Source organism: Cervus canadensis, chromosome 4 (genome assembly GCF_019320065.1).
Source record: "Cervus canadensis isolate Bull #8, Minnesota chromosome 4, ASM1932006v1, whole genome shotgun sequence".
In the NCBI taxonomy this organism is placed as follows: Eukaryota; Metazoa; Chordata; class Mammalia; order Artiodactyla; family Cervidae; genus Cervus; species Cervus canadensis.
The window spans coordinates 58,945,903-58,971,910 of NC_057389.1; the positions used below are offsets into that span (position 1 = coordinate 58,945,903).

The 26,008-nt window shown below is 45.0% G+C and overlaps 3 protein-coding genes across 5 annotated transcripts in view; all 3 read right to left on the reverse strand.

The window, feature by feature from the left end:
* Positions 1-8,696, reverse strand: part of KDM3B (lysine demethylase 3B) — a 56,298-nt gene extending 47,602 nt beyond the window's left edge. The window contains exon 1 of one of the 2 annotated variants that reach the window (XM_043465393.1): positions 8,304-8,696. In XM_043465393.1, coding sequence (XP_043321328.1) covers positions 8,304-8,501 — 198 coding nt within the window. In that variant the 5' untranslated portion in view covers positions 8,502-8,696. The remainder of the gene's footprint in view (positions 1-8,303) is intronic. The other variant, XM_043465394.1, reaches the window with a different exon arrangement.
* A 2,875-nt stretch (positions 8,697-11,571) lies between these two features.
* On the reverse strand, positions 11,572-21,127 carry FAM53C (family with sequence similarity 53 member C). Its single transcript, XM_043465400.1, has 5 exons — positions 20,939-21,127; positions 17,849-18,078; positions 17,408-17,465; positions 15,463-16,247; positions 11,572-14,536 (listed from the first exon to the last, which is right to left on the reverse strand). Exons 2-5 carry the CDS (start codon positions 17,924-17,926, stop codon positions 14,279-14,281), a joined length of 1,179 nt encoding a protein of 392 aa, XP_043321335.1. The 5' UTR covers positions 17,927-18,078; positions 20,939-21,127; the 3' UTR covers positions 11,572-14,278.
* Positions 21,128-21,716: 589 nt separating this feature from the next.
* On the reverse strand, positions 21,717-25,887 carry LOC122439876 (oocyte-specific histone RNA stem-loop-binding protein 2-like). 2 transcript variants are annotated; one of them, XM_043465405.1, is made up of 6 exons: positions 25,703-25,887; positions 24,619-24,699; positions 24,408-24,512; positions 23,421-23,564; positions 23,170-23,278; positions 21,717-22,344 (listed from the first exon to the last, which is right to left on the reverse strand). In XM_043465405.1, the coding sequence occupies exons 1-5, from the start codon at positions 25,744-25,746 to the stop codon at positions 23,182-23,184; spliced, it is 471 nt and encodes a 156-aa protein (XP_043321340.1). In that variant the 5' UTR covers positions 25,747-25,887; the 3' UTR covers positions 21,717-22,344; positions 23,170-23,181. The 2 variants fall into 2 exon arrangements, with proteins under 2 accessions (XP_043321340.1, XP_043321339.1); XM_043465404.1 differs by having other exon boundaries at positions 22,187-22,344; positions 24,619-24,714; positions 25,703-25,857.
* Between the last annotated feature and the right edge of the window lie 121 nt (positions 25,888-26,008).

Sequence of the window (26,008 nt, forward strand, 5' to 3'; positions counted from 1 at the left end):
ATGAGCCAATAGAGAGGTATAGAAATTATTACTGAGGTATGTAGTAAGAGCAGTAATAAAGACTGAACATATTAGAGAAGGTATATGTTTTGGGAAAAAAGAAAGGTTTCATGGAAGAGGTAGTGGTATACAAACTGGATCTCAAAGGACAAACTGTATTCTTCTGGCAGAGAAGGGAGAGAAAGACTGCAGCAGGTGCAAAATCAGAGAAACCTAAGAGCAGATTCGGTGTTCTAGGAGGAGGATGTAGCAGCTAGTAAGTTAGCTGTAAAGTGTTTTGTTGGCCTGTTAACGGATGATAAATTGAAACCCAGTGGCAAAGGTTCTTGTTTGGTCAGCAGAGTGGGGGTTCTGTTGGTATGTCTGAACTCTCCAGTAGTCAATCCCCTCATACCCTTCAGTCTGTTGCCCAGCTATTTCTACAAGCCTAGCCATGTACACATTCGAATTTATGCTGTCTTCTATAGGCCTTGGGGGAGCGTTTGATTGTTTTAAGGTGGGTGGGAGAAATGACAATATACACAGACATCTTTCATGTGCATTTTATAAAGATAATGCCATCTAAGGGGAAAAATGTCTCAATATTCAGTTTAAATAGGAAATCAAAATAGAAATTACAAAAAGTATTAAACATCCTTTATTCAAATTATGGAATAACATAAGGAAGTTTTAAAAATGAGATATATCTAATAGATGAACATAGGTCTCTAAGATATACTATATGGAAAAAAGCAAGCTGCAGATTTTTCAGGGAGTTGGGAGGATAGGAGAAGGGTTGGGATAGGAGCAGTAATAGTATTATCTGATAATAAGGTAATACTTTATCAGTAAATGTTCCTTTTTTGTCCTTAGACATATTATTTATATAATTAACTTTTTTTTTTTTAAAGGAAAGAATTAACTTTTGGATCAGGTTTGAAAGGAACTCATAGAGGCAAGAAACTGGAGGCAAGGAGACTAATTATAAAGGGATGAAAACCCAGGTAAGAGATGTAAAAGGCCTAAACCAAGGTCTAGATCAAGACTGTATGAATGAAAAGCATATTTGAGAAATTAGAGATAAAAATAACAGGATATAGTAATGACTGTGAGAAGGTAAGGAAAATGTAACTAATTTCCAAGGCTCCTAACTTTTCCAGTTTTCCTAACTACATTCTAAATGAAATATGAACTCTGTTACAAATGATATTAGAATCCCAGCAGGCATAGTGGTAAAGAATCTGCCTGCCAATGTAGGAGGTGCAAGAGACAAGGGTTAGATCCCTGGGTCAAGACGATCCCCTAGAGTAGGAAATGGCAACCTGCTCCAGTATTCTTGCCTGGAAAATTCCATGGACAGAGGAGCCTGGTAGGCTACAGTTCACGCGGCTGCAAACAGTCAAATGCAACTGAGCACAGAAATAACCTGAATACAAACTCAAGTGTGTGTATATACATATACATATATATAAATGGTTTTAGGTGCAGAGGAATCACAAAGATGTGGATTTGCATCCCAACTTGCCCATTTCTTAGCTGTGGGAGCAAGTTACTTTAGCCTCTTTGAGACTTACTTCCTTTGTCTATTAATAGGGACAGTAAGTGCCTCACAGAACTGTGGTAGAATTAAATAAAATAATGTGAAATGCCTAGTGGATCTTGGGCTTCTGATAAATATGCATTTCTTAAGCAAATTCATAACTGGTTAGACTATAAACTGGAATGACTTAAAAGGAAAAAAAAACTGTCATATATCAAGAATCTTAAGTATGTGTATACCCATAATAGCATTTTTGGCAATAATCCTAGGAAATCATAGTAAACACAGAACAGGCTTTATTCACAAAAATATTCATCACAGAAATATTAATAAACCATAAAATCTGAAACAATTTCAGTATCCAATGAAAGAGGAACAGTTAAATAAATTAGCCAGTCAACAAAAACTATGAGATTTTCTTTGAGAGCATTTATTGTTTCCCTTTCAGTTATGAAAGCAACACAAGTTATCTGTGGAAAATACAAAAAATGACAAAAAATTAAAATCACCTATAATACAAAATTTTTTGGTAATACATGAAAATAACTGACATATTAAGTTAAAAGAAAAACTCAAAACTGAAAATACAGTATGAAATCAACTTAAAAAAAAGATTAGAATATGTACCAAACACAGCAGTTTTTAATAGGTTGTGATTCTACGGGGGCTTTTTTTTTTACTTATTATTTTTATTAAAATAACTTCTACATTTTGTATACTAGACATGTACTATTTGAGAATCAGAAAAACAAAACACATCTAACAACTCTGATGTAAATCACAAAAACCAACGGACAATGTACCTTGGATGGGGGTCCCAAATATAAATCCAATCATGTAAAGGAGAAAATTTGTGAGTCAATATCAGTAAAAATATACAAAAGAAAAAACCTTAAAGATCAAGTTAAATACAGGGGGCCACAGAGTAGAAAATCCATAATAAATAAAATAAAAAATCAGAAATAAAAGTTAACATAATACTGGCTTCTAAATATTCTACTTAAGGTGAGTAATAGTAAAAATGCACATGTTCCCTGTTCTTGATGAACTTACAATCTAGAAGGTCAGATAAGCTATATATCTTGTTATGTATCTACACCAAGAAAAATAAATAAATATTACAAAAGTAGTATCTCACCAAGTGATAAAGGAAAACACTGGGATTTAGAAAGACTTGATAGAGGTGTTCTTTTCTCTTCACAGGATTTCAATGGACGACAAAATCAAAAGCAAAGGGTAGAGGGGGTATAAAACACAGAAGCCAGAAAGTACTAGGAAAGCAGAGGATCAGCAAGAGTGCATATTGTAAATATCCCTTTGGCAAAGCCCAGCTTTCCTTGTCTGATTCTTTGCAGGACAAGCATCCCTCTTATCTGTAATTTGGTCTCCTGAGTAGACCAGGAGGGGGCTCTGTGCAGATCTCTGGATAGGTTTATCTCCCATTGTAAATTAATAACTTTACATGCGGATTTACAAATCAGTCTCAAGAGTCTGGCTAGTGAGAATCAGTTCCCTAGAGCCTGATTACCCCTGAAGACACACAACTCCCCCACCACTGCCCCCTCCTAGAGGGGGCGGTGCCCTTGCAAAACTAAGCGAGGTCACTGTTCAATCAGGAAGGTTTTATCCAACTGCAGAAAGACACTTTAGCGGTAGGAAAAGTGGGATACGGAGGGCTTAAAAACCACCAACCTGTCAAAGGCAGTGGAAAACTGAGAAACAGCAACAGGTGTTGTGTCCCCCAGGCCTTGAGGAAGCAAAGCCTACTGGAACCCACTCCAGCTGTTGCTGAGAAAATCACTAACAGAAAATGCCATGTTAGTTACCCGTGGTTTAGGCGGGTGGAGGGGAAACTAAATCAACAAGAAGAAGGTGGAGAACAGATCTATGCCAGTGAGTACTAAAGGAGGGAATGAGCCCTTGACAGATGGAGAGTTAGTGAAACAACTCTTAGAAACAAATGCATAATTAACAAGAAAAAAATCTGATTGTACAGTAAAGGGAGAGGATGCTGGACAAAATGACCAGTGTACAGTGTGACCACTGGTGGACATATTGTAGTCTTGAAATAAATAGAATGCAAAGACAGTAAGATAGAAGTATCAAAAATGACATACACACATAAACAAAGACAAACTTTAAAAAGCAACTTACACAAAGCACTTGAGTGCCTAAAAAATTCAATAGTGGCTCCATGTTTCAAAAACAGACCTCCTGCTGTAAGAGGAGAGTTAGGATGAAAAGTGTGTGGCCTCACACTTAACCATTATATATTCTTTTGCACCATCTCATTTTTATTTAAAGTTCTCTAAACCATACAGTGATTCACAAAACATACTCTACTGACTTTAATAAATAGCATATTACAATATTATTCGATTTTTATTTAGCTTAGGGATTATAAGCAAAAAAAGAACACTTACGGATAATCATTAAAGGTTGATCTCCTAATTCAATTAGGGCTGAAATTCTATGTGTGAACTTAGGTTGAGAATAAATAATATTAGATTGTACACTGGAAATTATTATATTATCTAGAAACAAACTAGACAGCTATTTTAAAGTCCACCTATCCTGAGACAAAGTGGAGAGGTTGCAGGAAGAGTTTTTTTTTTTTTTTAAAAAAAAAGGAGATATGCTTTCACTCCTCTTCGAAGACTACCAGACGGAAGAAATATGGTATTAGCCTGGACACTCCCACATCTATTACATCAACTCAAATCAAAGAAAAGGAGTACTTTAAGGCCCACCTTTCCTTTAAAGGGTTAAAAAAATTAAGGCAGATATGTTTGTACTCCTGTTGCAAGTTCTGGATAGCTGAGATAGATAAGATAAACATTCAAAACAATTCATGACTACTAAAAGCATAATTTAATTCTATCATATAAAAAAAAAGGATGAATTAGTTAATAAAATTGATGCTGCCACAAGTGGTTCCTACTCAGTAGGAAGTTACATTGTCCATCACACATACCACTTATAAAAATATTCCAGATGGACTAAAGATCTAAAGGTAAAAAAATGAAACATTAGAAAGAAAATCTGAAGAATAGTTATACAGGCTCAAGGTGGCAGAGGTGAGGCTGGGTGTCTTCTTCCCAAGCAGTTAAACCCAGAAGCCGTTAAGAAAGGTCTAATAGACCTGACGATATAAACATTTTATTTTTCTATGTGGCAAAGCAACCCTTAAACAAAGTTAAAAGACAAATGAGAGAAATGATACTCTTGACAGGTAAAGGGGTTAATGTGACAAATACAGAACTTGAACAGAATAAAAAAACTTCCATTTTTTCAAACAGGAAAAACTTGGCATAAATAACTCATAAAAGAAATGTAAGAGACTAATAAACACAGAAAAAGATCAGTGGTCATGAAAATGCTAGATACTATTTTTCACTCATCAGATTGCAAAAAATGACAAAGACTGATGACACCAGAGATGGCAAGGATGAAAAGAAACAAGCACTGCCTGCATGTGGGTGAGAGTATGAAATGCTACAATCTCATAGGAAAATAAACTGGGATTACCCAATAAAATAAAAATATATACATGTACTCCTTAACCCAACAATTTCACTCCTGGATGGCTAAACTAGAAATAAAGCCATGATTACATAAAGACATATGTACAAGGATACTAACTGCACTGTAAGTGTCAAAAAATTTAAAATACCTTGAACGCCCATCATAAAGGGAAATGATTGAATAAATCATTGTACATCCATTCTATAATGTAGTTATCTAAAATGATGAGTAAGGTCATGGGTACTGATACTCATGGTCTAATGTTAAATGGAAAGAAAAAAAAAAGACACAGGCTACAGATATTGCACAGTATGATAGCATTTGCTTAAAAAACAAAACGAAAAAAACCCCCACTATTTGTATATAGAGAAATGTTTTTATATTTTTGTACCAGTATTAAGAAGACACACAAGGCTTCTTCAACACGTGGAAGCTGCTAAAGGATGCAGATTGTTGACCTTCTTGTGTATACTCTTGGCATTTTGACATTCTGCAAAATGCAAGTTTTGCTTTTATTATCCCCAAAAGAAAAATCTATGTTTTTGTGTGTGTTACCATGCCTACATATGTGAAGGTCCCAAGGTCTCTGTCACATGGACCAACAACGATCCAGAACACAAAGAGGACAGAGTGTTAGAAAGGCATAAAAATCCATGATACTAATTTTGTAACTAGACTTTTTTTCAAATATAACAAGCCTATTTTGAAATACAAATAAAGTTACTATTACATGGAAGAGGGGAAGGAAAAAAAGATGTTTAATTACTTAATTCAAAATCTCAGTACTTATTTCTCAGCATAGCTTTGGTGAGGAAAATGCCCAGCTATCAAATTCTTTTCAACAAAACTCTTGATCAAGATCCTGATTTATGGCTTTAGTAATGTTTTTTTAAAAAAAAAAGGGGGGGGGTTCATTAATGAATCAGGACTACATTTTGAAAGATTTCTGGATCAAAATTGTTTAGAAAGAGGATATTAATGGAGCCGAAAATTGCAAAGTGTTTGCAATCACTTCAAAAACTCATTCATTCAACCCTCAATTACTCATCCTTAACAGGGGGCGCCCTGCCATGCATTACTCAAAACCAGGCATGCCTGAAAACATCTTAAACATAACTGAATGAAAATCTGTCCAATCACAGGCCAGCTGCTTGCAAACTCCACCCTTGAGTACAGGAAGAACACTTTTGATTGGAAGACAGTTGTGTTTACTACGGTTGTGTGGTGCAAAATTGGAAAGGCACACATGCCAAGGGTCCAAAGGAAATCTCTTTAATGAAAAAGGAAAACAAACGGACAGTTCTGATTCTATATTAGTTGTTGTCATTAACTGAACCTCATCATCACAGCAGCAATTCTTGAGCAATTCTGCAAGCTAGTAAAATATTTTAAAGGCTGAGTTTTGTTGTCGCTTTTTTCTCATCTATGTTCCTTGATTATACATACGAGACAAGCATAAGCCTATTCTTAAAACCCCAAACTGCCTTTGCTTCTAAATGCATACAGCTCCATCCAAGACCTCAACACAGTTGTAACACTTTGTTTTGAATCACTGAAACTTTTAACTTGATTTGAGAAACCAGTTCCATGGGCCCAGTGGCACAATTCTTCAGTCTTTAGCTTAGTAGGTGTCCAGCATCTCAGTGAGCTTCAAAAACCACTGCCCTTTGGGAGCTCAGCAAACAACAAAGTGAATGGGTAGCCATTTCAGGTGCAGAGCTCATTAGCAATTCATCTGATGGAGGAAACAACTAGAACAGAAAACTTCGACTGAAACGCTAGGACAGACTAAGTTTTTAGGTCAAAATATGCATTTAATGGTGGATCTTAACCTAAGTTTTGCGTTCAAGGTGGTAAATTACTGGATCTAAGAGGGACACCTTCCCCCCCACCCCCGCCACCCCCGTCTTAACCTAAAAAGCAATCTTCTAAAGAAATCGCAAAGGAATTTAACTCCAAATCTCCTTGCTTAATCATCCTCCTCACCTCATTATATTCCTGATACCTCTTTAAAAATTCGCCCCACTAAAGCCTCATAAATGTCCAAGCAGCCTTTTTCTTAAAGCCAAAGCCAGCCACAAGCAAAACAACCCAGAAGACTAATATATGGGGCGGGACGGGGAGTCCAAAACCACTGATCGATAGGTAGAAAAATGAGTATCAAAACCTTGCAATGTTAACATCAAATCTTACAAAATGAATTCCCGTTTACAGCGAAAAAAATAATCTGCAAAAGCAAGTTCATTAAGAAAATTTTCCTTCTGCCTGCGGATCTACCACAATCTAAAAGAATCCCCCTATTTTTCACAGCCTTATCTCAACACAGAACCTAGGGCCGCTATCAGAATGAGGAACTAAAGAGGCTTGCCAAAGTTCAAAGACAACATTTCGTCGCTACATTAACAAAAATAACACATCACGGACACGAATGCTAGTTAAGTTCTACTACTGAACAACTTTATCCACAAAATACACCAAGACAAGTATTCAAAAGTGGCCAAGCCCCAACATAAAGTTTCAAAACAAAACCTCTCCCAAGGTTTGGGGGAGTTGCCCAGCTCGGAGATAAAAAGCACCACCCAACAGCCCCATTTGTCTGCTAAGACAGATCTCAAACTTATCAAAAGCAGCCACTACGGCAGCTCCTGTCACCCAGAAGCGCAAAGAGAGAGGAGCCTGAAGAGAGCTGGCCTTTCTGGAGACAGCCTGGCCGAGTCTGGCTCAGACAAGGAGGAAGTAACTGCCAAATAAAAAAGCCCTGAGCAGCTCCAACTGCAGCCTCTCGATCTCCCACAAGTGCCCACATTCCCGCCCCATTCGGGGCTCGGGGAAGAAGGGAACAGGGCGCAGGTCTCCCACGAGAGGCTGGAGACTACAGGTCCGCTTCTTCCAGGAGGCAGCGGCACACGGGCAGAACTCTAAGGGGCCCCGGAACCCAGGGTGCTAGAGCCTGCTCCGTAGGAGTGTTGGGGGGGAACGCTGAGAAAGGGGTCGCTCAGGAGGCGGGGCCTGCCGGGTGGAGGCAGCATTTCCTAGCGCCCTGGCTGCCCCCCGAGGTAAACCGGGGCGCGCACCCCGACGCGGAAGCCATGCTGGTCAGAGCTCGGGGTGCTGAGGAGCCGGCGGGGGGCGCTGAGGAGATCTGGGGGCGCGGAACTGGGTCACCTCCACCCCACCGCCCCCTCACAAAGGCCCCCGGGGAGGCCGCCCGCAGGCCGTGCAACCCCGGCCTCGAGTGCCCGCCTCGGCCGCCACTCACCGCTAGGTCCTGGGGCACCGCCCCGCTCATGGCCCGCACCGTGCCGGCCCGCCAGGCCCGAGTGCGCAGCGCAGGCCCCGGATCTCCGCCCGCCGCCGCCGCCGCCGCCGCGGGGACCGAGGCCGAGGACGAGCCCGCAGTGTCCGCGAACAGAAGCAGCAGCCGCTTGCCCACCGGGGAGGCCGCCGCGTCCGCCATCGCCAGGGCCGGCCGGACCCGTGCTCCCGCCCGCCGCCTCCCACCACCTCCGCCGCCGATCTCCCGATCCGCCCGCAAGGCCTCCCTCCGCACCACCCGCGGCCGCGGCTCCCCCCCACCCCCCCCAACAGCCACCACCAACCACCGGCGCCTCGCAGCGCCCCCCGTGGCCGGGAGCGGAGCCGCAGCCCGGGCCCCGCACAGCGCCCCCCGCGCTTCGGAGCGGGGCTGCAGCTCCGGGCCCCTCGCAGCGCTCCGCCCCAACCTCCCCGGGGCCTGCAGTGCCCCCTGCGGCAGGGAGGGGAATTGCAGTTTCGGCCGGGGTGGGGAAGTGGGCGGGTCCTTCAGTCTCCCTTGGCACCATCCTGGTGCCATATTTCCCTTAGGGGGCCCCTTCATCTGAGAAGGTTTTAGCTTACCCTCCTCGGATACCAAAGACTTTAACTGGGGTGGGTGGCTGAGGGACAAGTTACCTAGAGAATTGATATTCTGAGATAAGAAGTTAGTGCCCCAGTACCTGATTGATTTCCAAGCCTGAAAATAGGCACTACCCTCCCGTCCTTATCTTTTAGGAAACTTCCCATTGGCCCACGGGACATAGTATCTTTCTTCTCACCGGTCCATAACATGGTACCATTTCATTATTTGAAATTATGGTATCATTTCATTACCAATACTTCATAGGTCCCTTTCCAACTGACCAACATTTTATACCCATTGTATGTGATAATGCCACTCTATATTGGCTGAAGGCCAACATGCTTCCAACATCTCGATAGTCTGACATATCCCAGTGGAGCTTCTTCCTGCTTCCAAATCAGCCAATGTTATTAAGTCCAGGTGTTTCTCAATTCAACTTTTAAGGGAACTGGAAAGAGACCAAAGTATCTCTTACCGTGGAAATAAGTGGAGCTGAGGACAAAGAAAACCCCACCACTCCTATCTGAATTCATAGGCATGGAAGACTGATACTCCTGCCAGAAAAGTGGTTGTATAGAAGGGGAGATAAGATATTTTTTGCCTAGATTTTTGTTTACACTGGGCAATGAGAAATCTCAATCATTAACATTGGTTATGTTAGAGACTAGCACAAGCTCCATAATCTTATGGATGCAGAGTATACATGGAAGTAGATACAAACCAGGAAAAGATATGGTATTAATCCATGATTACTGCCCTAAAAGTACCCATTTCTTTCACTGATCTGACCCACAATTAAGAGCAGTAGCATTCTTTCCAGACTTATGTGCCTACCCAGAAATCTGTTCAAAAATCTTCTTTACCCTTGACCTACTTGCCTTGTAGCAAAGGTTGGGGGCCAGAGGGAAGCACCTGTTATTGGCTTCAGTCAAAATACAACATCCAGTGAAGCCATTCTAGAACTAACCCTATGGAGCACCAAGGAAACATTTCTTTGGATTTTTTCTTCTCCCTATTCCTTATAATGTCCATTTCCCATAGCCAACCTGAGGCCTGATTCAATTTTTCTTGATTTTTTCTGGGCCAAGACACCTCTTAAAGCACACACACAAATTGTAGTTGGTAGAAGAGAAAGAGGGATGAATCCATACATGACCTAGCTGCCTTGCAGATTTTCCATTAAAATTCACTGTTGGGATTTTCTCCCACGTGGAGCTCTTATTACTGTCCCACTGTCCAAAGCTGGCTTCTCACAGCACCAGACACAAGTGGTGTCTTTGTGCCTAAGCTCAGGAATGGGAAAGCAAAGATTAAAAAAAAAATTCAACAAATATGGCAACACTTTTCATAAGCCAGTAAGTTTTCAAAGTGTTGGGGCTACAACACTGAATAAAACAAAACCCTCATCAAGTTTATATTCTTTCCTATGCTTCAGCAATGGAAAATGAAATCACACTAGCCTTCAGAGAAAATAAACAGTAGAAAAACCCAACAAAAAAACTGAACAGAAAGGAAAAAAAGCAGAGGGAGGTAAGTTTAGATGTTCAGGCCTTAACCCTGCTCAAACAGTAGGTGAAACGTAACAGCAGTTTTATACAAAGAACGAAGCTTTAATTCTGAGATTCTTTAACCACATGCTATAGCCCTACCCCCTCAAAGCCCTTCTTACTTCGTTTCCAGGATAGGTGACAACTCCCACTCTTTTCAGGGTGTATTTTCATCCCCTCAAAGTTCCTCCTCCAGGTAGTCAAGCCAATCCTGTCTTCTTGCACACTTCATTGGTATTCAGTGATGAGTGCCACCAATTTGAAGCAGGAAACTGGGTCGGAGGCTAAGCAACTTGACTCTTCTTGCCACCTGGCAAGTCAGTGCCACAACTGGTAAAGAAAGGCTATGCCTTAGGGACAAGAGGCTCCTGCCTGGCTCTCTAAGCAACTACACTTCACCCACACACATTGGAAGAATGCTAACAGAGGGAGAAGAAAGGAAGGGTGGAATAGAAAGGTTTAAAGAGAGAGAGTGAGCCACACTGCTTCTTTCAGCAAAAAATGAACATTCCAAATTGAAGCATTAGGGAAAACACCACCTTCTAGAGCAAAAAAGAAGCTCTGCTGCTAGGGTAGTTTTCCAAAATCAGTATTTTCAGGATGGAGAAATTGCTGAGGTCTTTGGACTTTGAATTTTGACAACTTTATCTCCAGCTCTCCACAACATGTGTGAAAACTCTGAAAAGACACTCCTGGACAAGGTCCCTATCATGCCTTCTCCATACTTCCCAAAGCCTACAAACCATTCTAGACAAGTTTCTAATTGCACCAGCTAGCATTTCTCAGGGAGGAAGAATGGATTAATACTTGACTTCACCCTGCTGGAAGTGAGAGTGACAGGAGGTAAGAAGAGATGGGTATAAGTACCAAGGAAACAGGAGACCAAATCAGACTGCCAGAAATAACTGAGGTCTTAGGAGAAGCTGGGTCACAGGATATAACTACTGTGGCTGCAAAGGGCCCAGGGACCAAATACTGTCCTTGAGGGGCAAAAGTTCAGCCATGTCATAGAAGAAGCAGCTGGAAGAGTTGGGTGGCCTTCTCCCCACTTCCTCCTTGCCTTTCTTTGTGAAGAAAGGAAGACGACACTATAGTACACAAGGTTGCTTGGGAAAATGGATTATTCTAATAAAACTTTATTTTTTCAAACACAGCCACAGAGGCAGGACCTCATGTTTAACACACACAGACTTATGGATTTTTTTTTAATATAAAACAAAGTTTACGAAAAAATTTTTTCCACTTTTTATATTTGTAATCCCATTAGCACAGGGACTTTGGCAGCAGGTGGGAGTGAAGGGCAGCTGGAGCTGCCAGTGGGCAGTCACCGGGCACAGGAGGAGAGCACCAGCCTGGGAGTGGCTTCACTCACACACGCAGGAATACTCACCTACTGATCAGCCACACCACACACACAACACAGATGCAGATGTCTACCCAGGGTCAACCACTGCAGAGGTGTGTTCCACTCTGGGTAAGCCCAATATGTGAAAATCCAAATTGTCAAAACAGCTAAAGTAGAGGGAGGTTGCTTGCTTTACAAAAGAAGCAATCACAGGCTGCTTTTAAATGGTCAGCAGTCCAAATGCTTTGAAAAATAGCATTTGGTTTATACAGAACTGTTGGAACAGATCTACCGTGTAAAGCAAAATAAACCACTTCTCGAAAAGGCTTGTCCAAGGACCACAGGTACTTAGATTAGGAAGCAAAACAATAGCTCCAGCTAGTTTAACTTTCCAGATCTTAAAGTAATGGAATTCAAATATGGCATCTATAGACGTTCTCCCTTAGGGATGGTGCCCTAGGGCTTTGAGGAAGCCAGGTTGGAGGCAGAAATTATTGCCCTCACTTCTTCAGCTTTGGGCCTGCAGAGAACCCCCTGACATTACCAGTGGCCTATTGTAAGCTGGCACAATCTGCAGCAGAGAGCCCAGGGATGAGGATGCCCCAGGAGGAAAAGAAGCTGGTACCAGGGAAATTATGGCCTAAAGAGGGAGAACAGCCAAGGGAGGGATAAGACCAAGGAGGGGCAACTCCTGGGCTCACAGTTTCCTTGGATTCTCCACAGAACCTCTCTCAGGCCCCTACAGACCTGGTAGCTCACTGGTAACTCGTGCTAACTAGCAAGTGAAGGGAAGGAGTCCTGCAGGGGTAGAACCTCTAAAGGCAGGAGGCTGAAGAAGACATAGCCATCTCCTCGGGAGTGGAGGCAAGGATGCTAGGGCCTCACTGATGCGCCTATCCAACATGTGGGAGACTCAGAAAACCATAGGTTCAATTCCATAAGGAAAACACATAGGTCCTCTTCCCTAACATGAGCAATTGGTTCCTACAAAACCCTGGGAAAATGCCCTTCTTCCAATAAACAGGAAGGGCAGGTCCAATTTGGTCCTGCAGGGTCTAAGCAAAGCTGGACAAAGCCTCAAAGCCATTATGGCGGCAGCTTCAGTATGTATCTCCCCTGGAGCCAGCTCTATACAGCTTCTGAAATCCTTAAACCCATCAGTGTGGCCACTGAGACCTGTTGCCCGGGCCCAAGTTGTGGGTGTGAAACAATAAAAGAAATTCAATCCAGCAACAACAAACTCCCAGCTGCTTCTCACAGTCTGCTTTACACATCTTCAGCCAATCCCTCAGTGAGCCTCAACCTCTCGGAGGTCTCTAAGGGCCAATTAGAGGCAAATAAACATTTCCTGGCAGGAATGGAAGACAAGCAAACTAGTAAATGCTGACATCCCCTTCCTCTTTCTCAACCAACTCAGAAAAAATGGCTAGGCCTGGATCTTATAATGAGTTTCTCTACAGTCTGCTTCCAAAGGGCAGTGCTGGGGTGCACTCACCTATGCCTGCTGGGGACTGAACACTACTTCTGCTGCAGGTCAGCCTCCATACAGGGGCTTCCTTCCTTCTTCTTGACCCTCAAAGGGCAGAAAGTAAGAGGGAAAAGAGGTCCCATCAGTAGGGAGGGAAAGAAAGAGATGGAGCCCTTCAGCCCTGCCTTAACTGCCCACATGTGCTTGCATCTACTTAGTGAAGGAGACAGGCAAGTTGTACCCAGCCTTGGCAATCTGATGAGAAAAAAAAAGCCAGCTCAGAATCAATATGCAGCACTCTCTCCAGCCAATACTAGATCTATCTGGAGGAGGTGTGGGCCTGAGGAAAAGACCATTAGTTGAGGACCTCCAAATAGAATCCTTTGCAGAGCCACTGTTGCTAACAGATTACAAGCTTGCTTCCAGAGCTCCTTAGAACCCCAACTCCTAGAACAAGCCTGCTGTCCCGTGAAAACCCAAGATCCTGGGAGTACTGTGGTGCTCTGCTGTTAGGGAGCAACTGCCTTCCTTCCCTAAGGCTACCCAAACACACCTTTCCTCGAGCACTCTCATGCACTCACACACTCTCACACAATTTCTCCAAGGAGGCTGAATGAACCCCCCACCCTGGCCAAATTCTAAGACACAAGTGCCCTTTGAAGCAAAGGGGCTAGTGAAATTCCCCGAGCTGGGGTCGGCAGACCCCTTCCGTCCCTGCCCATTGCTTTCTCGGTGGCAGGGATACTCACACTCAGGGCCGCCATGGGAAGGGTCTGCTCTGGGGCTGTCCCTCCCGCCACCAGCTCCGTTTATCTTGTCCCGGCCAGTCTCTCGGCATGGTCGAGCTTCCTGGAGCGAGAAGATTTCCAGCTGCCCTGAGTCGGAGCCCTCCATTCACCCCCATTCCCAGGCTGGGCCCCCGGCCTTGGGACCTCGACACTTGTTAGTAGCCGTAAGAGAGTCAGTCTGTGTAGCCCCAGGAAGTAGCCTCTCAGTTTTAGTTCTCCTCAATCAGATTCAAGTCCAGGTCCCCAAAGTCCTGCTGGCACAGTGTCCGCTTGCTCAGCGCCTGCCGCCCCCACCGCACGGCCCCCTCCTCTTCCTCTTCGCTTTCACTCAGCACCTGGGAGGAACCCCCAATGGGGCTGCAGGAAGCAGAGAGGGGTGGGGGGCTGCAGGCCATGAACCATGGTGGAGAGATACTGCTGCCTTCCCGGGCTGTTTCTTGGAGACAGAGACCTCCTGAGTATGGTTTCTGTCAAACAAACAAACAAACAAAATTAAGGCAAAGAAAGATATTAACTTCCCAGAGAACCTTGCCCAAGCTGTATTTCAAAGTATCCCTCTTGGTTACCCTTGAAGGCAGGAGTCCTATGCATTAGGGTGAGGTCATGAACTCCCAGATAAAATTTTGAAAATTTAGTGTACATGCATATTTTTCTGAGGAAAAGAGCCCATAGTTTCTATCAGATTCAAAATTAGAAGCCTGTTTATAAACTTCATGTGTGTAGGAATACTGACTGATGGCTTGTTTCACTCCTATATTGCCAGTGCCTAGTCGGAGTCTGTTACATAATAGGTATTCAATAACGTTTGTTGACTGCTTGAATGAATGACTATGAATAAGTAAGTTCTCAAAGTGGTTTATGACCCAGTGGTCTAGAAGGAAGAATATGAAAAGAGTGGACAAGTGCCTACAACAACTGTACTCACTACTGGGAAGACAAAAAACATTTGTTGAGCGAATGAATGATGCAGCAGCCTATTTTACTTAAGCCCTCACAGGCCCATGTGAAGCAGTGAAGGGCAAGGGACAAAACCAGCCATGCATGAGAAGGGGCAAGGCACTAATGATTGGGTTTTTCTGAGCCATGCCTAAGGAGGGAAGATGCCTCCGGTAGGACAATCTGGGATCTCTGTTGGAAGGTTTAACATGGGTCCACTAAGTTTCTCTGGAACCCCCAGAACAGGAATTTCACAGGACACAGGACTTTCAATACTAAAACCAGGATAATCCTGGGCAAATTGAGATGGTAGACCACCCTCAGCAAAGGCTCAGGCAGACAGGAGCACCACGGGAGGCCACGTCAGGAGGGCCTGGAGCTAGAGAACACCTCGCAAGTGAAAATGGAACAGTCTTCACTACTCCCATCCTAGCTTCCCTGGTCTTGCCAGTCCCACCTGATTCATCTTGTCGAAGTCCAAGGAAGGCCGCAGCCGCCGAGGGTCCTCCTCGTGGCGCCGCTTGACCCCAGCTTTGCGGGCATCAAGATCACAAGGCTGTGAGCGGCTTCGGGGAAGATTGCGCAGGCCTCGAGGTCGCCAGGGCAGCTCTGGGGAGGATGCAGGGGAGCTCCGGGCAGAGGGCAAGAAGCGGCTTGCCTGTGGGCCCAGGCTGGGTGACAGGGAGAAGCGGCGTTGGGGTGGGCAAGGTGACAGGGACTCAGCATCACTCTCCCAGGAGCCACTTTGCGGGGAGGCGGCAGAGGGCTGAGAGGAATCTTGGGCTAGGGCCAGGCTGAAGAAAGGGGGGCTGTAGGGTCTGTGGGCTGGGGCACATTGAGAAGAGGCACTGGGAGCTTGGAGGAACCTGAGGCTGGAGACCCGCTTCGGGGGGCTCTGGTGAGGCACCTGCGGCCCACCCCCTCCACCACTGCCCCGGTGCTTGATGGGAGTCCACAGCTTGGAGGGGGCAGGCCGCCACACTGGCTGCCAGCGAGACAGGTCCACGGGCACTGAGAGTGAGCGGCAGTGCCTCTTGGATGGAGGGGCAGGGGGTACAGGAAGCTTTTCTGGGTCTGGGGGCTCAGGGCTTAGGACTTGGGAGAGGGACTGCTCCTGTGGGGAACTTCCCGGGCTGGGTGGTCTGAGGTGCAGGCTCAAGCCTGAGGGGTGGTAGCTGAGGTTGAGGCTATCCTGGAACTCGGCACAGGAACAGTGGGGCAGGCCCCTCCAGGAAGCACCTTCTGGAAGGCATTCATAATAAATATAGAATTAATGATAGCTAATATATTTTCAAGAGCTTACTATGTGCTAGAAAACATAGTGAGCACTTTATGTGAGGTTTCCCCTAAACTTCATGAGTTAGGTACTATCACTACCCCCATTTCACAGATGAGAGAAGTTCCGTAACTTGCCAACAGTTATGCAGGAATCAAATGACCAAAGCAGGGTTCAGAACCAGATTTGTCTGATGCTAAAGCTAGGTCTTTTACCCAGTAGACTATAGTGCCTCTGTTATGAGGAACCACCTGAAACTAAAAATATAGAATCATAAACTGCCTGCGAATCCCTCTCAAAGGTAGAATGAGTCAAGAGAAGCGAAGGTGTGTGTGCCATGCTGATCTTTCACTCCACTCCACCCAGCTCTACTTTGCTCCCCTAACCCCCCAGCCCTGAGTTGCGGAAAGCTGGCCTACACTGTCCGTCCTTAGCCTTTACCTTTCCTATGTGTCAAAGCACCAAGACAGGGTGATCAAGCAGGTAAGAGATCATTTGTATTCCTAGTGAAGGCCAAGGGTGGGGAGGGTACACTGAGAAAGGCCTTTGATGGTGCCTGTGTTCCTCTGGGTCTGGCCACCCACAAGGAAACACTCAACATACTTACATGGAAAGATCTTCTAGTCTTATTATGATTAGTTTAAAAACAAAGTTCCAAATATACAGAATGCAACCTTTTGTGTTAAAAGAGTGGGAATAAAAAAAAATTTACATTTATATTTGCTTCTATTTGTAAAAAAGCAAAAACAAAAACTCTGGTTGAATAGACAAGAAACTAATAACAGGAGTTACTTTTAGGGAGGTGATAGAAGCTGGGGAGATAGAAAAGGAAGGGGGACTTTTTTCAGTTTAACACTTTTCCTATTTAAAAAAATTTGAAATGTGACTGTATTGCCTACTCAAAAAATTACATTATAAAAGTTCCCACAAGGCTAGAATAAGAGCAAGGTAAACAGATAACTCCCATACTGGTGCAATAAAATGGAGACAAGCACCAATCTCAGCAGCTGACCCTGGTAAGAAAATTGTGGAGGCAGGCTAGCTAGACCTGGTTACGGACAACCAATAAAAGAAACATGTGGATGGAGGCATGGACATACACACAAATATACACACAATGTCTTACCAGACACAAGCTGGAAAGGGTTCCCACAGTTGGAGATGTCTGCATGATCAGGCAAAGGCTAAGAGACAGAGAATATCCATCATGATTCAAGATCAGGACAGAGTTCCACGAAGCCCTTTCAGCTCACCCCTGCAATTCATGGGCTATAGGGATATTAGGGACACCTAAGTGTTCTCTTCTTGTCCTCCCAGTTAGTGAGTAAAATAATTCACATCTTCCAGTATCTCAAACCCTTCTCCACCCAAATTTTAGTGTCCCTTCTCTTAACAGTAAAGAAATCCCTGCCCTCCTCCTTTTGGGCTGGGTTTTGAGTCTTTAGTGGGCACATCCAGTACAAGTACCATGATTCATACAGCACAGGACAAGGGTGAAGTAGTAACAACAAATAGCCTCAGAAAAAAGGGCAAGGGGCTCCTAAAGAAGTGGGAAGACTGTCTTTACCAGACTGATGCTGAAGCGTGTGCATTTCAGCTCATCCAGAGTCTGCTTCTGTAGCTGCTCAGTGATCAGGGTTATCATGATTCTCCCCGGGATTTGACTTGCACACTTTGGAGCGAATGATGGATGTCTTCCCTGTTGTTCTTCCAGACCTCACTCGTGAGCCGTCTTCTGCCACTGCAGCACCATTCTAGCACCATTAGGACTTCCCTCTCCAGTCATGCCTGCTGAGTCTGCCAATTACAGATGGATCAGCCCCAAGTTATATTAGAGATGTACCTAGTCCAGAGATGGAAAATGCATGGCACACATACCCCAGCATCCCTATGTCAGGCCTCTGGCAGACATCATCAACTGATCACAGCTCTTTCCGGCTAAGCCTAAACATAGCCTCAGAAACATTCTCAACTTGGCACTCCGGATAACCAGTATAATAAAATGGAGTTGGCAAGCAAGTTGAAACCTATTTGCCACTCCTAACCTGGTTCGTGCTCTGCTCTGCCTACCCAAAATACCAGCACCACTTGGAAAACAGCTCAAATGAGAGAAATGCCCACATTGTTATTTCCATCCTGATTAGTTCAATATTTTATCTTCCAGTCAAAAGCAAGGAGAGGTAGCCTTTTCCTAAACTACAGAAATAGTAACAGTGCAGTGGTTGTAGGAATGACTTTCTACTTCAAACCAGAGTAAACAAGGTATTATATTCTCCTTTATCCCGAACAGCTGATATTATATTATTGTTCTCCAACAGATACTGTACGTACTCTCTTATAAGAAGATAAGGAAATGCTACCAGGGTAATTCCATTCACATTTCAACTCTATAGATGTTAAAAACAACAACTCTAACTTCATTCAAAAAGAGTTTTTAGCCTGATTTGACTCAAAGACCATGAATACAATTAATCAAAGACTCTTTCTCATGGTCAATTACAGTAGAAGCAAACTAATTCTATCAGAGAACAGGCTTCAAGCCCACACAATTGCCTGAGGGACCTCGATCAAGGGAGGAGGAGGGGAAGTTAATCTAACATTTCCATACTGTTCTGCCTATTCCCAGAAATGACCAGCAGGCAGACGGCAATCAGATAGTATAAGGAGCATTTGCTAGCAGAGAGAACAAACTATCAAGAAATCAAATCTGATTTGCTGTGATGGTCTTGGCAAATCATCAAACTTTTCTTTCCCTCAGTTTACCCATATGAAAAATGGGCAGAATCATCTTAATCTGTCACAGGGATAATATAATGCAAAATATCAAAACATAAGTATACCACTTGGCCTGTACAAATCAGAAGTCCACACAGACTGCCGTTTCTCACCCTTCCTATTTGTTGCTCTACAAAGCCTCAGGGTGCTACAAGTGATAATATTAAGATGAAGAAGGCAATTGGGTAGATTTATTTGGCTGGGTATCAACCTCCCTCACTCACATGCCAAGAAAAGCCCAAAAGGCTTGACCTTGAGGGCAGATAACTTTCAACTCTGGCCAAAAAAAAAAAAGGGTGGGGGGGGGATCCCTTCTACTCCATTTCCACCTCAGAGGGAGGCAGACCACAAAGAAAAGCAAAGAAACACACTTCGATGTACTTGTGGAGTTTAGGCAAAAAGGAGGCAGGAGAAGTCAACCACCACTGTAGTTAAATAACATTTTCATGCATAATTATTATTACTACCCTGAAGTTCCAGTTTCCTGAGCGCTCCCTTCAGCTGCTTCCCCCATTCTTGTAGGAGAAACTAAAGCTTGTATCACTTCTGCTCTTGGTTTCTTAACTCTGCCCTCAAAGACCAACCAGAGAGGCAGGCTTTTACCCCCAGAGACCCCAGGCCTCAGGCTGACCAGCCATGAGGAGCAGGGAATGCAGCAAACTCTTTCAAGGTTTTCATGAGGCATTTGGCCAAATAGCAAACTTCCAGCCCTCTCTGGGATCAAGAGAGTGATTTTGTGTTTTTCTGCATTTTAATTGTTGGGATGTGACCACACACGGCGGTAATTAGAACAATGCAACTACCACCACGCAACTGATACTTTCAGTCTGAGTTTCCTAAAACAGGCCAGGCTGAGAGGGGGAACAGAACGGAAGCCATAAGGAATCAAATCAGGACACAAAAGAAGGCAAACCAGCTCCGCGAGGGGCCTCCTCTTTCTCAGGCAGGCAGAGAAAAAAGTGTAAGAAGCCCTCTCTTGCCGCCTTCCTTCCCCTTCCATTTTGTGTATCTGAGGGGCACAGACAGCCCTGAACGTTCACTAAACAAGTTAAAACTTCTCAGCTTAACAACTGGCATGGGGCTAAGCCCAACACAGAGCAGCAGGCCGCTAGGCACTCCCTCAAACCCCACCAGGCCCAACTCTCAATTCAAGCTTTCTCTGCACCATCACCTCTCCCTCAAATAAAGGTTGGACCCCCACCCCACTGGGTGGCAGTAACCCCTGACATAAGGGTTTCAGGGATGCTGAGGTTGTGCTGAAACCTGGATAACCTAGGATCAAGTCAGGCCAAGGAAGAAGACAGTCAAAAACCCCTGGAGACCTTCCCCCTAGGTCCCAGTCCCACAGCTCTGGGGGAGACTGAAGAAAAACATGAGGCAGGGAGGCACACGAACAGGTATGTGGGGACCTGACTGCTTTTTCTCCATATGGCACCGGTGGGCATAGGGGTGACAAGTGGGAGCACCCCTCCCCCCACCCCAATGAAGAAGCAAAAGGCTAGGCCCCCCTCTCCAATCCTCAACCTCTCCATCGGTTGCTCTGCCTGTCCCCGCGGGGTGGGGCATGGGGCATCCGCTAGCCCCTTGGGGTCGGGGGGAGGGCGCCGGGGCACGCTCAGGGGGGCTGTCGCTCGCCTGTTCCCAATCAGCTCCCATCATCTGGACGCGGGGAAGCGAACTCAGGACACAGGGGACGGGAGGGTCTGGGACTTAACACTCCGCCACCCCTCCCCCACCGGGTCCCGTGCTCTCCCCGCGGAGGCGGCCAGCGAGGCCGTGCCTCGCGGGCGGACGGGCTGGGGGAGGGGAAAGAGGGAAGGAGGGAGGGACGGTCTAGGCGCCCGCCCCGAGGCCCCAGCGCCACCTGCCCTCCGCCACCTACCGCGGCTCCTCCAGTTCCCAGGGCCGCGGCCGGAGCAGCTCTGAGCGCTCGGTTCGCCCCACGGTGCCCTTAAAAGGCTCCGGCGTGAACCAACGGGCCCCTGAGGAGAGTGGAGAGATTGCTTGGGTTAGGACAACCCCCCTGAACCGTCCGCGGAGGCTGGAGCCCCGCGTCGTTTTTCTCGCAAAGTCTTTCTTGGCTAACGCCGTCGGAAAGAGGCTGGGCTCTTTGATTTAGCGATGAGGGTGGTTTCCTCCCTAGGAAGTCACCCCCTGCAAAATATTGCAGAAGGTGGACTGGGCCAGTCGAACGCAAATATCGAAACCCGCGGGGGAGGCCGTGTTGGTCGAAGGTAAACAAAGCCATTGCCCCCGCCCTCTGCTACTATATCAGCCCACGGACAGCCCCCAACTCGATTCCGGCAGCGTCACGGAATTAGCCAGGGTTCCTCTCACCTGTTCTCCTGCCCCCACTCTCTACGGCCTCGGCTCTGAAGGAATTCCCCTTCCCCCAGCAGAGGACCCGTCCGCGTCGTGAAGGCTTCTGGGAGGCGTAGTCCAAGCGGCGATTTAGGGCCTGCTCTGAGTCCCAGGAGCCCCTCTTCCAGCGGCCGGATCGGCTCGAACCTTATAAACCCAGGACCTGTAACGGTTGCGGGCCGTTCCCACTTGGTTGTGTAGTTAGCTGTCACTCAAAATACTGTAAATCCGACGAGGGCCCAGGGCTGTTCACTCCTTCTCCTCCCTCTATGCCCCCACCCCCAGCAGGATGAGGTAATGGGATTGTGATTATGACATCATAGGCGGTTCAGTTGCTTGCGTGGGGGAGGGGGGAGAGGGGAAAGTACGGTAGTTGCAGCTGGACCCCTTTAAACCTTTCTGGGAGGGAGGAAACAGGTCTCTGGGGGAAAAGATATTGATAGTGCTATATTCCTCTTCAGGGAGAGGAAAGCACCTTTTATTAAATCTCCATCGCTACCACTGCCTCCTACTCAAAGTTTAAGTCCTTTTTGAAGAGACTGAATGCAGCAGTTGGTAGGTGAAGAGGTTGTGGAACAGCTAGGTGGTTTCTGGCTCTTAAGTAAATTTGAGTATCAGCTATCAAAGAAGGTTTAGACAGAGGGTAAAACATGGGGAAAGGAGAGGTTTTAAACAATGACTTCGTGTTATGATCACTTTGTAGGACAGAGTTTTAGATTTTTAATCAATTGGAAAGCAGAAGTACTGCAAGTAATCTTCACTATTACATTCAGCAAGAAGTCCCCTAAAAGACACGTTTTCCCTAAATATTTTATGCACCGCTGAAGTCTGGGGCAGATAAGTAATTGTGACCAGCTCAAAGGTAGAGCCAGTGGTGGGAATCTTCCTCAGAAAGACAGAGAAGGCAGGAGCGACCAAATCTGCAAACTGAAAAAGAAGAGTAAAGGGAAAGTGAGGTAGTTATCAAGAAAATACGCAGAGCAGGGGGGTGTGATGGGAGATACACTGCACATTTGTTTGCCCTGCACATTTGTTTGCCCTGCACATTTCCCCTTGGCAAAAGAAGGGTCAGGGACCATGAAGTGTAGAGGACACGGTTTCCAGTAATTGCTGCTATGGAGCGTTTATGTGCCAGGCACTGTGCTGCGTACTTTAAATATGTATTCTCATTTTTGTTTACAATCATCAGATGAGAGAAAATTTCCTTGTTTGACAGATGAAACAGCAAGAGAGGTTAAGTAGCTACCCATGTGGTAGACAATGGTAGTATTAAAAAGCTGTCTGAGACTCTAAAGCCCTTGGGCTTCACCACTAGGTAAATCTCCCTTTTTATTTAATAATAAAATATCATGCTTACTAAAGGTAAGTGATTGAGTATAAGAAGTTAGCATTGGTGCATTTGCAAATTTGAAACACTTAAAACAACCAAACCCTGCAAATCAAATTTCAGGTCTTGATTCAAAGGAAAATGACACCCATTTCATCAAGTATAAAACAGTGTCCCCAGTGCAGCCCAGCCTCTTCCCCATTTCTAACTATAACCAGATCTCTTTATGCCACTTTTGGTTCAAGGTTTTTTTTTGTTTGTGTTTTTTTTTTTTTTTACTTGCATTCTGCATATTTCCCCCCTTGCTGTACCATTTTCCTTCTTTTGTTCTTGGGCTACTACCTTGAGCCCTATCATAATTGTGACCTCCTGGGCTAGACCCCATCTCTGACCCTGTTCCAGTGGGTTTCAGCAGAGGATACTACCTGGGCTCCCTCCTAGTCTTCATCCTGATTCTCTGAGGGTTCCAGGGCCTGGACCCAGTCATCCAAAGGGGTGGAATCGGTTGGCTCTAAGAGATTGTCCATTCCACACCTAGGAAGGCAGCAGAGTCAGAGAAATGTGCACTTCATTCAGACTCTCCCTTTTCAGCCAGTGAAAATGAAACCTCTGCAAAGTGGGGAGAGATAAGGCTTAGTCCATCACTCAAGGAAGGAACAAGGAATAGTGCACACACCCCTCAACCTGCAGAGGCTGGCTGGGAGGGTCCCAGGAATGTAGGGCTCTTCTCCACTTCCTGATCTGGGCATCCCAGGAGCGACGGCTGTACCTCCTGTTCTTGTTTGGTGTTTGAGGGTGAAGTCCTGGCTGTCGCTGTGCCCTATAAATGACAAATGTGTCAGACTAAGGTCAAGGCCAAGGGGCACAACTTACTGCTTATTATGGTGAATTAGGAGACTCATTAGGGATTTCCTGAGAATGAGGTAAGATCAATGTCCTCAATCCAAAGAAAATGTTTAAATTGGATTAAACATGAAACTTCCCAACTCTCTAATATTCTTTCTTCTGGGTAAGCTAAATTAGATATTCCAAGTCCCTCACTAGTCAAGATAGATAGAGAGGAAAGTATTTGACATCTCTTTAAAACATATTCTACCTTTTCATTCATTAATTTGTATATATGCTTGTAAGCTTACATGTAATTAGGCGGGTATGTTGTAATTAACAGTCAGATGGAGGCATGGGCCTTCCCAGGTGGCACTAATGGTAAAGAACCCTCCTGTCAATGCAGGAGATGTAAGAAAGGCAGGTTCGATCCCTGGGTCAGGAAGATCCCCTGGAGGCGGGCATGGCAACCCACTCCAATATTCATGTTTGGAGAATCCCACAGACAGAGGGAATCTCCTGGGGCTGGGGTTCATAGGGTCGAAAAGAGTCAACTGAAGTACAACTGAAGTAATTTATGCACGCGCATGGAGGCATGAGGTGAAAATGGAAGAAAAAAAATTCATTAGCAAACACGAATAGAGCTTGAGAAGTCTTATGGGTCAAGTATAACTTATTCCATTTAAAAAAAAAATCTTGGAAATTTATTTGGGGGACTAGATTATAGGATAATTTAGTAATGTTGCAACTTTATGGGATTTTAGTATCTTTCCATCATCTGACATTGAAGAAAAGCCATGTGGTTGACACTCTTGTGACTACCCACAACTGCACTCACTTGGGGACCTGCTGCAGAAAGCACTGGTAACCAGGTGTGCGCTTGCCATAATCTATCTGCTTTTGCCGCCGCTGTAGGACAGTTGCATCTGTCTCTAGCTCCCACCTATAAAGACGTAGACAGTGGTCCCAAGAAGTGTTATGATAGTCATCAAAGCAGAAACCAGCTCTTCCCACATTCCCTTAATCTCCAGCCTGATTGTCAAACTTACCTGGCATGGCAGGGCTCTGTACTGACTCCCACACTCATCATCTCTATCCTGGAGGATAAGGACTCTTCACACACCTTCTTTCTGGGGAAGCAGATTCTACAGATGAAAAGGGTATTAGGATAAAACCCAGCTAACTATACTATACCTCTCAGCCACTACACTACCAAGATCCTGGCACCAGATACAGGTTATATTCCTGACTCACTGTCTCTCAAAGATAAAGGTTGCATTTCTAATTTGTTTCTCTGAGTGTGGTCTGTAAGCCATTTCTGTGGGTAGCTTATGGGTGCCTTGATAATTTCTCAGCCTCACTCTAGACCTATTGAATTATCACTTTGGGAAGTTATATTTTAAAGAGCTTCCAAGGTTATTTTAAACATTTTTTATTATGGAAAATTTCAAATACACAAATAGCATAATCCTCTGCTACTCAAAGTTTGACCCAGGACCAGCTGCATTAGCATCAGCTGAGAACTTGTTAGAAGTGTAGAATCTTGGTAACCAGATCTAGTGAACCAGAGTATGCATTTTAGCAAGATCCACAGATGATTAGTATATAGATTAAACTTTGAGATCACTGGATATCATGGACCTCCTAGTTACCCATGACCCAGTACTCATGGCCAATCTTGTTTCATCTATACTCACCACCAATCCCACAGGATTATTTAAAAGCAAACCCCCAACATTAAGAATAAATTCTTAATACCGTCTAGACAGAGGATGAGAGAGATGGTAGGATAGCATCACTGACTTAAGGAACATGAGTTTCAGCAAACTGTGGAAGATGGTGAAGGACAGGGAAGCCTGGCGTGCTGCAATTCATGGAGTCCCAAAGAGTCAGACGCCACTGAACGACTTAACAATAATAACCACCTAGTCAATGTTCAAATTTCCACAAACAACCAAAGTTTGGGATCCTTTGGACTCTGATAAGGATTACGCCATGAGATGATTCTTTCCTTGAAAAGAAATTTCTTTTACCTCACAAACCTAGTGTCTCAGATGCTGCGCGCTTAAAAGGGTCACGGACCCAGGAAAGCTCTTGGAAGGGGCCAGTGCTACTCATCATAAATACACACACCTGTCTTGCCGCAACATCTGCCACCCTGGCTGCAAATGTTCCATCTATAGGGAAAGGCTAGCAAAAATAAGGAAAGGTCCACGTAACGGCACGAGAGAGAAGCAAGGGAAAAAAACACAACCCATTTAAAACATCCTCCCACATAAATGAATTCCTCCAGGTCTTATCCTAGGGAGTGGTCGTCGCTAGCAAGGAGCAATTTAAATGTCCCGGGGTTGAAGGGGCTGAAGGGGCCGAAGGAAAGGAGAGCTCAGAAAGGGTGTGGTGATTGGCCAGAGGGAGAGCCAATGAGGGGCCAAGCTCCCT

Bases quoted from the DNA above. Each gene is read 5' to 3' on its own strand.
- FAM53C (XM_043465400.1), bottom strand. From the start codon at position 17,926: ATGATAACCCTGATCACTGAGCAGCTACAGAAGCAGACTCTGGATGAG. The intron at 16,248-17,407 runs GTAAGACATTGT...AATGCCTTCCAG, and splicing joins CCCTTTCCAGCTTGTGTCTG to AAGGTGCTTCCTGGAGGGGC. The intron at 14,537-15,462 runs GTGGGACTGGCA...TTTGTTTGACAG, and splicing joins ACTTCGACAAGATGAATCAG to AAACCATACTCAGGAGGTCT.
- LOC122439876 (XM_043465404.1), bottom strand. From the start codon at position 25,746: ATGGAACATTTGCAGCCAGGGTGGCAGATGTTGCGGCAAGACAG. The intron at 24,513-24,618 runs GTAAGTTTGACA...ACGTCTTTATAG, and splicing joins ACAGAGCCCTGCCATGCCAG to GTGGGAGCTAGAGACAGATG. The intron at 23,565-24,407 runs GTGAGTGCAGTT...TGTCATTTATAG, and splicing joins TTTCTGCAGCAGGTCCCCAA to GGCACAGCGACAGCCAGGAC.